At 33.7% G+C, this 13,960-nt stretch overlaps 1 protein-coding gene across 1 annotated transcript in view; it reads right to left on the bottom strand.

Moving 5' to 3' along the window:
- The window catches only part of LOC144981073 (dynein axonemal heavy chain 2-like), a 136,025-nt gene that overhangs the window by 57,161 nt on the left and 64,904 nt on the right, over window positions 1-13,960 (bottom strand). The window contains 12 exon segments of the mRNA XM_078929186.1: window positions 1,598-1,615; window positions 3,413-3,545; window positions 4,634-4,773; window positions 5,299-5,459; window positions 6,803-6,970; window positions 8,292-8,441; window positions 9,531-9,661; window positions 10,163-10,248; window positions 10,911-11,099; window positions 11,416-11,601; window positions 12,572-12,715; window positions 13,193-13,391. Coding sequence (XP_078785312.1) covers window positions 1,598-1,615; window positions 3,413-3,545; window positions 4,634-4,773; window positions 5,299-5,459; window positions 6,803-6,970; window positions 8,292-8,441; window positions 9,531-9,661; window positions 10,163-10,248; window positions 10,911-11,099; window positions 11,416-11,601; window positions 12,572-12,715; window positions 13,193-13,391 — 1,705 coding nt within the window.

The raw sequence follows: 13,960 nt of genomic DNA, 5'->3' as shown, positions 1-13,960 counted from the left end.
AAAAATGAAAAATTACAAAAACCCCCCCAAAAAACAAACAAAAAACAATAAAAGACGTGACGATGATGATGATGATGATGATGATGATAAAAGCAATTTTAATAGTAGTTATGGTAGTAGTAGTAGTAGTAGTAGTAGTAGTAGTAGTAATAGTAGTAGTAGTACTAGTAGTAGTAGTACTAGTAGTAGTAGTAGTTTAGTATAGTAGTAGTAGTAGCAGTAGTAGTAGTAGTAGTAGTAGTAGTAGTAGTAGTAGTAGTAGTAGTAGTAGTAGTAGTAGTAGTAGTAGTAGTAGTAGTAGTAGTAGTAGTAGTAGTAGTAGTAGTAGTAGTGGTATGTAGAAGATGTAGTAGTAGTAGCAGCAGTAGTAGTAGTAGTAGTAGTAGTAGTAGTAGTAGTAGTAGTAGTAGTAGTAGTAGTAGTAGTAGTAGTAGTAGTAGTAGTAGTAGTAAGACATAAGTAATAATAAAAAAGACATCTCAAGACCTGTGAAATTCGCTAGCTTTTCTACTTCCAGAAATAGAGAGTGCCAGAGAAATACACTAATTCGAAATAAGTAAAATAACAAACCCAAAACAACTATTAAAACGCTATCAATATCCAGACGAGAGAAAGTTCTTTGAGTAAGAAGCTACAAGAAACTGTAAACACAAACATTAAAATTTTAACAAACAAATAAATATGAAAAATCTACAACAAGAAGCAAACATTCAATAATAATAATAATAATAAATAGGCCATTTCAAACACTTCTCCCCCCCCCCCCCCCCCCCCCTTGGGCATTTACTCTCCAAATTTTCTAACTTTAGACGTGGAAGGAATTGCTTTTTTTTCATGTTCTTGCTCATAGCATTTTTAATTTCAATCCCCCCGCCCCTCCTTCTAAATTCTAAAGAGTGATGGCTAGTTAAAATCATCAATATCACTTAAAACATTCGCTATCCAACCCCCCCCCCCAAAAAAAAAAATGTTATAGACAAATACCAGATTTAGTGATGAGAGCTGTAGACATAAAAAAAATGATTCTCGTAAAAAGCTAAAAAATAAAAAACCCCATAAAAAACAAAAACTAAATAAAAGCAAACAAAACCAACCCCTCTACCAAAAAAAAAAATAAAATAATCCAAAACAACCCCCCCCCCACCCGAAAAAACAAACAAACCCAATATAAATCAAAAGTTCCTGTAAAACTAATGTTTAGGTAAATTTGCGAGAGCAGGCATGAAGTCTTTTTGTTTTATTTCATTATTAAAAAATATATATATATAATAAAACAATCATTATTGTGATCGGATGTGACTAAACCAGAGTAGACATGACATAGCCAAAACCAAAAGTGAACACAAAATGACTTACAGAAAAAAGATGAATTACATTCTAGAGGAATACATGAATCTAAAATAATTGCACACAACCAACTCATAATAAAAAATCCACAGCCATGACTATGCTAAAAAGAAAAGAATATATATTAAAAAAAAACAACTCAATCAAAAGAAATATATTATAACATCAAAACACCAAGAACGGCTACAGGCATTTTGTAAATTAAAAAGATGCAGGCATTAGAAGTCCATGCCAAAACAAAACCATTTACCAAGTCAATTTCTCGTTCCTGTTATGGTCAAATTTGAGAATCAAGAACAAAATATAAACGATCAAAAAATATTTGTTATGTGCAAGTTAGACTGAAAAAAATAAAAGAAAGAATAAGTGTGTAAATCCATTTTGAAAAAGGTGTGCATGAATGTTGTTATTTTCTTAAATAAAGAATTAACTGTTTCTTAAAAGAAGGTATATCTTTGAAAACAAAATATAAGTCGATGTTATAAAAAAGTGAATTGTACTGTTAGACAAAGGTAAATTAATGTTTAAAATACTGTATAAAAATCCAATGTTAATATGTAAAATTAGTCTCGTTTAAACAAGTGAGATAAGAATAAGAAAAAAAAAGAAAAAAAAAAGAACACAATTAACGCTATAAATGATGAGCTTAATAAATTCCAATGAAAACTTTTGAGTCCTGGCGTTTATACACGTTGTACAATCACAACACATGATGCCGCAATAGGTCATAATAATATGTATTTGACTGGGCTGGGGATCACAATAACTCAGAATATAGAGAACGGGTTTCAATGTCGAGTTGTGTCAAGCATTTATTTTTGTTTCCCGTTTTAAAAGTTCTCTTTCTCGGCTCTTTACCTAGCAATGATTGGGGGACAGTCCGATCTATTTGATACGGTTAAAAATACTTTGCAATAGACTTGAGTCCTAATCCAAAGGGAAGTAAGTATGCAAATATAGCTGTCCGTTCAATGCTACAGAAACTAGGAAATAATCTCTGCTCGACGAACCATATGGTCCTGAAGGATGGCTTACATTTTGGCTTTTTGTTCTTGGACGTATAAAGTTGCGGTTTGACATTTTTTACTTGTCCGTCAAATAAATTTTTAAAAGTTTAAAAATTCAAATTGACTGAAAATTGTTTTAAAAATGAAAAAAAATAACTATATATATAAAACAACAACATCGATTTAAAATTTTAAAAATTAAACGCTGAAAAAGTCTAATTGATAAACAAAACTTTAAGCTCTTAATTTTTCATTTCTAGAGTAAAAAAGATTGTAACGTAAAAAGTAACAAAATCATTAAGCACATTGATAATCAGAGGGTAAAAAAAAATAAAAATAAAAATAAAATGCAGCTGTCGTTCTTAAATGGGAATTTGGGTTGTGTCATAATATAGCATTATAAAGTGCAAAAACATCTTTGAAAAAACAGACAACGTTTAAAAAAATGTAAAAAATTTGAGGTGCAATAAATGCATGATCTTTAAATAGCTATTGTTATCTTAAATATGAAAATATTAGTTATATTTAAAATCATGATTAAGTAGGGTTTTTGATCTAATAATATTTATTTATTATCTTATTCTCCTTCTAGTTCTTTTCCTTCTTCTTCACCTTCTTGTTCTTGTTCTTGTTTTTCGTCCTCTTTTATTATTATTATTATTATTATTATTATTATTATTATTATTATTATTATTATTATTATTATTATTATTATTATTATTATTATCATATCTTCATTATTATCATTATTATCATATTTCATTATTATTATATTATTATTATTATATTATATTATTATTATTATTATTTATTTTATTATCATTATATATTATTATATCATTATTATTATTATTATTGTCAACAATCAACATACATCTCCATGACATCATTTTCATCATTATGTTATCTTATCATTTGACTTTATCATTATCAAATACAAACTCTACCATATTTATATATATATATTTTTTTTTCAGTTCAATACTTTTACTCATCACTTCTATCTTTAAATATCTAATTCTCATCACATTCATAAAAAGCATCACAAGACTACTTACAGCTTCTTCCGATCCGAGCTTCATCTCTCCGAGATATTTGTCAGCCACCTCTAACAAAGCATCGGCTGGCCATTCACTGAACCAGTCAATGGTTGTACAGTTGACGAAGGCTGGGTACATACGGATGCGGTTTCTGGATGAGAAAATAGAACGGATAAGACAAAAAAAAAAAAAATGGGGGCTTGACCCGTCTACTTCTTCCTCCCTAAAAAAGTGAATAACTCAAGACTGAGAAACACTGTTTATGTTCATAAAAAACAAAAAACTAAACAGCTAAAACTAAAACTATACAGACAAAAACATATAAAAATTGTAAGATCACAACAAATAAACAACAAACCAAAAAACAAATAAACTAAGAGCAAGTTCCCTGGAAACAAACAAACAAACAACACATAGACACATTTACAAAAACAAATTTAAAAAAAAAGGAAATCAAAATAAAAATGTTTCTGAAGTTGGATGAAAACAATCTGAAAAAAAAATGTATCTCAAAATACATTTTAGGCACTATGACTCCCCACCCCCTAAAACAAAAAAAAACCCCAAAAAACAAAACAAATAAAACAAAAAAACCCCAACAAAACAAAACAAATCAAACAACCAAAACAAAACAAAATTTAAAAAACACAACAAAACAAACATAACAACTAAAAGCATTTGATAAAACTTTACAAATTAAATAAATCATTGAATTATCGACAATTTCTGGAGCAAATTAATTTTTTACTGTCATTCTCGTAAATGAGACAAAATAATACTCATGACCTGTACTGCTATTTTGCATTGGAAAGTAAAAATAAAAACCCTCAAAGAACCTGAGATTGAACATTTATATTGCGAATATCCACTAAATGTGCTGAAGTGCATTACAATGGGGTCCACAGTCAATACTTACACTTAAAAATGAGACAAAACACCTGAAAGTCACTATCACAACTGCATCATCATCATCCATCGTGGCTTGTGCTCTTGAGCACGTTGCTGGTCAGCTGTCTCCACAAATCACAATCCTCTGCGGTGCCCATGAAATCACAATTTACAATCCTGTTACCAGCCAGATACTCATTTTACACCTAAGTGCGATGAGAGAATGTGAATAAACAGCCTTTTCCGAGGACTCGGCTTTGTGCCACCCAGAGCAGGAGTTGAAAAGCAGAGGGACTGGACCTACCTAACACCATCCCAGAAAAAAAGCAGCACAAACAATTCAAGTCTTACCTGAAGGCTTCTCCGACGGGACTCATACACAGGACTACGTGGAGATTAGCCCTGACTCTGTCGATGAGGAAGCTGAAGACAGACTGGATGTTGTCCTCTATGCCTTCCTTCTTGATTGTCTCTGACATGGCGTTCCTCAACTGGATTGGTGGAAAATAGTTTTTAGGATGAAATTGCAAACGCAAAGAAATGCTTAAAACAACTAGATCTAGAAAAAAATATGAAAGGGTAAAACTCTAAAAAAAAAAATAAAAATAAAAACAAAACAAGCAACAACAACAAAAAAACCCTAACAAAATACCACCCCCCCCCCCCAAAAAAAAAAAAAAACAAAAAAAAAAACACCAAACAAACCCCCCAAAAGACAAATAACCCAAAATAAAAATAAAAAATAGCCCCCCCCCCCAAAAAAAAAAAAAACAAAAAAAACCCCCCTAAAACACAACACCCCCCCCCCCCCCTCCCAAAAAAAAACCCAACAAAAAACAAAAAAAAAAAAACAAAAAACAAAAAAAAAACAAAACAACAAAACAAAAACAGAAATTACAACTAAGAATCAAATGTGAACTTTTTTCTGGATTTGCATGAATCTTTCTATCATTATAATAATAAAAAGATAAAGTATTTAGGACCAGCTCCATTTCCTCACTTGAAGTAAGACATACCTCTTCGAGTTCATCTGGCTTGTAGAGGTTTGGCACCTCCCCACTGCTGAGGATGTTGTTGATGTCTTCAAAGAAACCTTCTTGTACAGCCTGAATGTCGTTGAAGAGGAAAACGGTGGGTTTGTTGTCAACACCTGCCTGGTAGTACATGTTCTTCAGATCTGGGATAGAACGAATGGTAATTATGATGATAATAATAATACTGATGATGACATAATAACAATAATAATAATAATAAAAATAATAATAATAAAAATAATAATAATAATAATAATAATAATAATAATAATAATAATAATAATAATAATAATAATAATAATAATAATAATGATGATGGTGATAATAACAACAACAATATTAATAATAATAATAATAATAATAATAATTAATAATAATAATAATAATAATAATAATAATAATAATAATAATAATAATAATAATAATAATAATAATAATAATAACAATAATAAAAATAATAATAATAATGTTAATAATCATCATCATCATCATCACCATCACCATCATTATGAATAATTTATGTTTTGATATCAAAATCCTTACAGTGACAGTTGCAGTAAAACCGTCATTATCTCAGCTCAATAACAAAAAGTGTCTTTTTGGGTCTTACAGCACATGGAGCCGAGTTCCTTCCTCATTGTTGTAAGATTAAATACTAAAAATTCCTCGATACCCTTTAGATGAGATACTATCCGACTACAAAGTACTCTCTGTCAGATCTAATCAACAATCACAATTAGTGGATAAAGAGATTTTACAATTCATCAACTACAAAAAATTCAAAATAAAGCGACTAGACTGATAAAATTAACGAAAAAAAAGAGATCATATAACACCAGTTCTCCAGGAATTGCACTGGCTTCCTGTGAAGCTTAGGATAGAATTTAAGATATTGTGCTATGTTTTTAGATGTCTGGATGGATTGACACCTGAATATTTGCAGGAACTGATTAAAAAATATGAACCCACTCGAAATTTAAGATCTTCTCAGTCCCAACTTCTAAAGGTTACCATCTCAAAATCCACTTTCGGTAAAAAAGCCTTTTCATCCAATGCTCCACGCCTATGGAACGCACTCAGTCCTCGGACAAAGTCCTGTGAAAATTTATCATCTTTCAGGAAATGTCTGAAGACTGAGTTGTTCTGTGATTCTTATTTTTTATGAAATAGATGTTGCTTAGAATTGGTTTCTGTATTCATACTTATTATGTAGTGTCGTGATTTTTAATTTTGTGTTGTTTTGTTTGTTAATTTTTAAACATTTTTATTATGTTTAGAGTCGCAGAGCAGGATTAACGTGGATCTTTAGGCGCTATATAAATTCATTATTTACTAAATTACTAAATCTTAATTGCCTCTAGGGACTGATACGAGTATAATTACACATTTCTATTTCTAAATTACGGAATTAATGATGCAATGAATACAGTAAAACTACAGATGAAAAAAAAATAAAATAAACATCGAGACTTTGATTGCTACTGACCATCCCTGAATTCCTGCAGCCTGTAGTGTTTGCTGACCTCAATCTGGAAGACGCTGTAGTCACACAAGAAGGAGGCAAGTCGAGTCAAGCTCTGTCTGCCACTTCCACCAATACCAATCAGCAGCATGTTGCCACGTGGCTGGCGAATGACACGGATGATCTTGGAAACTGAGGAGAAGGAAATAAAAATATTAAAAAACTCAGTGGGTTTGAACACACTGGACTTGCTGTGTACGATGGCGGTAAAAATTGGAGCTTTTTTTGAGCTTTTATATAGCGCAATATCCACCAATTGTGCTCAAAGCACTTTACAAAGGGTCCCTGGGTAACAGCAAGACATAACATAAAGAATGAGACATCTGTTAGGTGATAATACAATTTTTTTTTGACAGAGACAACGCTGTTAACGGCCAGCTACTCGTTTTACACTTGAGTATGGTGAGAGGATGTGAGTAAAGAGCCTTTTCCAAGGACTCAACTGTGCGCTAAGCGAGGCTCAAACCCAGGACCTTCAGATCCAAAAGCGAATGTCATACCACAAGACCACATAGCCGCACCTCAACAGAAAAAAAGAAAATATTGAAAGAAAAACATACAGACTTGCCACAATGATGATTGTGGGCTAAATATCTGCAAGGATAGAAAAGAAATGGGAAAGTCTACCAGTAAAACACAGCTCAAATAAAAAGGGTGTTTCTGAGCAACTCCAAATATAAATACACACTGTGGTTGGGTGTGAGCTGGGATAAACTTATGTGTTCTGGGATAAATTCATGTGTTCTGGGATAAACTCATGTGTTCTGGGATAAACTTACTTTTACATCTATGTACACAACATGACTTCAATCTTTCCAATGAAGATTCTGGAAAGCAGTAGCCATCTTCTAAATATACAGAGTGGACTCTGTAGATGACATCCCTGATCAATATCAGGTCAATAAAAGTCGGAATGTTGTTAGTGTGTTGTTTAGTGACGTGAGTCTTTTTTAAAAATTCTAAAATAATATACACAGCATGAAATCGTTGTATTCAATGGCGTCCATAAAACGTACAAGGTTTAATACACAATATTCAATTTGAGCTCAAGTCCATAAGATGCAAAAGACACACAGTGCTGCTGTGCTCATCACTGCAAATCTTATACACATTAAATGTTGCCTATCACGCCACACAAATCCTGTAATTCCATTCATTCAATCCTCCCGCCCGGTGTTTTTGTATTCGTGGAAAGCGCGTTAAAATGATGTTGGGTCTGTTATGTCTATTATGTCATGTGGTAGTTTGTTCCATTCACGTATTGTACGTATATTAGTTGTGTTAAAGAGGGAATTGTTGCAATTTTACGTAATCAGATATGCGCTATAAACTCACTGTGTTCTATAGCATCCATGAACAACACCAGATACACAGTCTCCATGTTAGGTGTGTTGCTATAGTGTGGTGTTTAATCTTTAAAAAAACCCCATGAAACTACACATTATGAACTCACTATGTTCTATGGCGTCCCTGAACAACACCAAGTCCATAGCCACTGTGTTGGGTGTGTTGTTGTAGTCATTGAGAATCTCCATCATGAACTTTTTGAGTTTCTCTGGGTCTTGAATATCTTCGTACACATTGTCAGGATGCATGTAGTCACCTGTAGGGGAGAGGAAGGGAGTGGATGAGATGTAAGAATTAATTGAGCTTCAGTTAACAAGGGGGGCGAATTGGCCGAGTGGTTAAGGCATTGCAATGTGACCAGGAAGCTCCCGGGTTTGAACCTGACCAGGCACTTTCATTTTTTTTCCTTTGGCAAGATTATTGAACCCCCATTTTCTCAATTGGACTACATGGGTGATTCCTGTTGACATGAAACAACCTTGTTTGATGAATTATCTATATTCCTTTGTGGAATGCCTAGACGATGATATCTTACGATGTCATGGCAGAAGGGCATAACTTAATTTTTTAACAAAATACAAATTAGTACCACATTCTAGACTTTGTGTAGCTGTGTTATTTGTTAAAATTTAATGCTGGAAATCTGTAATGGGTATTAATTTCTAAATTTTCAATACTATAATTCGATACCAGCAAGTCAGTTGTTCCACAAACGTGGTATGAGTACTCATTTTCTGTAGGTCTCAACATTGTTTCACAATTTAATCCTGCACAGAACTTGTCCATTTTTAAAGGAATCAATGTTGTTCAATAAATCGATACCAACACTAGCTAGTTCTTCATTATTAAATGTCTCAATACAGTTCAATTAGTAGTCCACAGGTTCTTCATTTCTTAATTATTCAATATTGTTCAATAATTTGATATAAGCATGGGAGTTGTAATACAAAAATTACATGATGCATGAACAATTAATCTGGCATTAAAAGAAAACAAAAATAATGTAGACACCAATGGTTGACTAAAAGTTTGTACAAAACATTTTTACAAAACTCTTGTCAGTTTAAAATTATCTATGATGTTCTATGATATGATATGATATGATATAAGTCCAGATTTATGTAGGTTTTTACAGCCTTTTATCTGCTCTTGTGCATTCGTGAACGTATTTAATTCACATCTCTCAAAACTGGGCATGCCACATAGTGGAAGGAGGTGTCCGAATTAAACTCTACAAACAGTATTTTTCTTTGTTTTCACAAGCTTCAATCTTTAATTTAGTTCAATTTAGCTATAAAAACAAAATGATGTAGACGGGTGTTGCTGAAACTCCACCGAAACATACCGAAAAGAGGAGGGACTTTGTTATGACAAATATTGTGGTAGGTCTGGTCGAAAAGAATTCCAAGTTTTTCCGTCAACACCTCGATGAAGGCTGCCATGTCCTTCTGATCAATCAGACGATCGGAGAACACTCTGGAAAATAGAGGGTCAAAAAATATATTACAATAACTTTAGCATTCCTAGTAATGTAAATGTTGCTTCTCGAAGAAGTAAATAATAATGTGAAGTTGAATGTAAGTTTCAATTTAATTACAAAAACAGATCAAATGAACATTTCGGGTTTCCCTTTTATCAACAAAACAGGATGAATGAAACACCACAGATCATCAACAAACAAACAAACAAAAACCCCCAAAAAAACAACCAAAACTAGAGATGCTTAAATGAGCCATTTAAATGGAGAGAAAGATAAAGTGAATGAATGTGACTCATATAAAAGTTGTTCCCTTATACATGAGTCACATTTACTCACTTTATCTTTCTCTCCAAGATTAAAAAAAAGCAGCACAAATTTGCAAAGAGAATATTAAATAAAAGATGCAGACCAATGCAAAAAGAAATGGAAAGTGTTTTTTTTCCTCCCCTTAATTTGTAGGAATGTCTAAAAGCACATCGTCCCCTAACATGACCTACCTGAAACATTCGTGAATCCAGAGTCTGGTCATGGCATTCTTAGTGTCATGGTAGTCCTTGTGTGCCCTCAGTAGACCTTGGAATACCTTTAAAAACCCCAAATAAATTTGATTATATTCATTATGAAACAAGCACAACAAACAACCCCCCCCCCCCCCAAACAAAAAACAAAAAAAAAAACAACAAAAAAACAACAACCCCCCCCACACACACAAAATAAACAACAAACAATTCCACTCCAGCACTTAGGGTCAAAAGAAACGACTCATACTCTGTTAAGGGAAGTTTTATTTATAGCACACTGACTCCATCCTTCCTCTCTTCATGCATCGTCCATTGTTATAAGTGATAAACAAAAATGAATATAACAGCTTTAAAAGAGAACAAAATACCAAACGTTTCTGCTCAAAATCCTTCTTCAGTCAATAACAAAAAACAGTAAAAAAACAAAACATAAATACATTAATGTATTATTGTGGTTAATTGAAGAATAGAATAAAGTAGTTGATGAATTTATTACCAGAGCAAGTCATAGTTTATTCATTGATTCTAATGGGTCTGAAATTAGGACAAATTAATGTAGTTGACTTTCATGACTAGAGAATATAGGTTTTTTGTTTTGTTTTTAAGGGTTTTACGGCGCTTGCAACACATTTAGGTCATATCAGCGCCAGGAAGAGAATATCACAATAATTGTTATGTCAAATTGTTTTAAAAATGAACAAATAAAATGGAGTGACTGGCTTACCCTAGAGATGTCCCTGAGGTTGAACAGGTAGTGGATTTTGGTGGGTGTTGGCAAGAACTTCTGGCAGATGGCATTGTACATCTCAATGGTTGCTTGGGTCATGATCTCACCGATTGGCTTCACTTCTTCCTCGAAGTCCTGCAGTTTCTGGTTTATCATGCTGCCAAAGATTCGTTTGATCTGAGACTCCTGTAGTTGGGAACACACAAACATGTACTTAAATATTGAGAATTTATTTGGTGATGAATATAATTTTATTAAAATTATGGATGTCAAAGACAAAAATATATTGAGTGATAAGACGAGACAATATACGGCTGAGTCACAAAGTCATCAGACAGTGATACTATTTACTATTGCTGATGCTACTACTACTACTACTACTACTACTACTACTACTACTACTACTACTACTACTACAACAACAACAACAACAACAACAACAAAAACAACAACAACGACAACGACTAACCAATCACAAAACCATAAATATTTCAGAACCTACCTGTGGGAAAGTCATGTTAATGAGGTTAAATCGACTCTGCAGACGTCTGGAGATGACCATCCTACCTCCCCCTGGAGGGCCCATGGCACTCATCAACAACATATCCTTGATGTACTTGATGGTCTGTCTCTCTCGGTCGTACCAGAATCCGTAGTCGATCCACAGTCTCATCAACTCGAGTGGAGGCTGGAGGGAGAGAAACCATTAGTAAACAGTGAGAAAATATTATCATGATGAACAAAAACAATGAAAATAAAAGACTTACAAATCCCTCACTCATTCTTTTATTCATAAAATCATTATTTTATTCATTTACACCATTTTATTCATTTCGTTCATTCATCCATTTATTTATTTATTTATTCATCCATTTACCTCGTTTGTATGTTAGAAAAATGTAGAATAAGAGATAGATATAGATGTGAGAATGCATCTGGCTATATCTAAGACCCAAACGTATCCTCAGCAGGCATGTTGACATCATCAATAAAAGTGGCATGAAAGACAGAAATAAAGAATAAGGATGTATGCTCTCGCCACTACTGTTTATCTTCGCCCTGGATTGGACATGAAAAGAATAAGAGAACTTCTAGTCATATATATGACCCGGACGTATTCTTAACAGGCATGTTGAGATCATTCATGAAGTTGACGAAAGGCGGGGATAGAGAATAAGAAATATGAACAGAAAGGGGAGAGAGAGAGAGAGAGAGAGACAGAGCTCCTGAATAAATTGTGCAGCTATGTGGTCTTGTGATATGACACTCGCTTTCGTATTGGAAGGTCCTGGGTTCGAGCCTCGCTCGTCGTATAGTTGAGTCCTTGAAAAAGGCTCTATACTCACATTCTCTCACCGTACTCAGGTGTAAAATGAGTACCTGTCTGTTGACAGCATTGTCTCTGTCCGAAAAAAAATGTAATATCGCCTAATAGGCATCATGTCTCGTCCTACATGTAAAGTGTCGCTGTTGACCAGGGACCTCTTGCAAAGTGCTTTGAGCATGATTAGTGGATATTGCACTAAATAAAAGCTCATTTTCAATTTAATATATTCTTTGCAGTCATGTTCATGCAGTCATCCACGAAAGTGACATGGATGGAAGAGATATAGTTAAAGAGATTGATAAAGAAAGGAGAGTATAATTTTTGGCCAAACCTGAGACCCGAACGTATCCTTAGCGGGCATGTTGAGATCGTCCATGAAGGTGATCATCTTCTTGCTGCCCAGAGGGACGTACACTCCTTTGGTACGCTTCTCTACCCTGGATTCAATGATGTTTTGGACTTGGTTGGATGTAGTCTATGATAGAACAATAAGAAATTAAAAAAGATAAAATAACTTTTTCAAATAACTAAAGTCAACTAAAATCAAAGCAACAATTTCTAAAAAAAAATAATAAAAACTGTTTCAAAATACAAGAGTAGGGGCATCGTGTCTCAGCGGTACGGTCTTTGCTTCGTACCTGAAAGGTACCAAGTTCGATCACCTGCTGCTGTGCTATGTGGCCTTGAGCAAGTCACCCAGCCCTAGCTCAATTTGTGGTGCTGCTCTGTGGCTGATGCCTGGGTTATTCCAGTCTTCCCTTGGAATAAGCCCTAGAGACAAATTTCCCCTATGGGATGAATAAAGGGTATTTTATTTTATTTTATATATATAAAAACAAAAAAACCCCACAAAAACAAACCCTTCACCCCCTCCCCCCTCCTTTTTACAATGGCTTGACTTTTCTTTGATTCAAAATGAGACAATGCAACAATGAGACAGTGCTCAACCCACCTGAGATGACATGTTAACTGTGAGAGTGTTGTACGCTGCCTTGTCCAGCTTGGCCAACGTGCTCTCCACCACGGATGTTTTACCCGTACCGACGGGGCCCACGAACAACACTGGGTATTGGGCCTTGATCAGGGAGCCCGCCAGGAACTGGTAGCGGACCATGTCCACGGTGGGGACGATCAGCTTGAAGAATGGGATGCTGGGAATGGAATGAGTAAGGGAGATATTGCAATATATTGGATGACAATATATGAGAACTTTTTGAAAAAATTTTTTTCTATAGAGGGTGGTAAAGAATCGGGAGGGGGAAAAAATATATATAAACATCCATTGAAAGTAAAAGAAAAATGAAACTATCAAAATTACTTTGAGGTTTGTAATTTGAAAAATCATATAACAAATATTCTGATATTCTTCACTATTATGTGCAATAAGGGGAAAAAAAATGAAATCAAATAAATCCCGCCATCCTTAAAATACCCCCAAAAAACCCAACAAACACACCCAAAACACATACTACAAAATCAAAACAACAAAATAAAAAAAACCCACAAAAAAAAAACAAAAAAACAAAAAACAAAAAAAAACCAACAAAACCCCACCCCCAAAAAGCAAGGAAAAAATAATTCCAAAAACAATCGCATATATCTGTTTCAAAATTCAAAATTGTATTAGCAAAATCAAAGGGTAGAAATTTATTCAAATGTGACCCATTGTCTCAAGACAACAATATGTCTGGACAACACCGACTCCAAAAAGTGAATTCAG

The sequence above is a fragment of the Berghia stephanieae genome, chromosome 10, assembly GCF_034508935.2.
Source record: "Berghia stephanieae isolate SIO BIC M18660-M18661 chromosome 10, UCSD_Bste_1.3, whole genome shotgun sequence".
Taxonomy (NCBI): Eukaryota; Metazoa; Mollusca; class Gastropoda; order Nudibranchia; family Aeolidiidae; genus Berghia; species Berghia stephanieae.
Note: the sequence above shows the minus strand (reverse complement) of the source record. Positions and strands in the feature narration are given on the sequence as shown.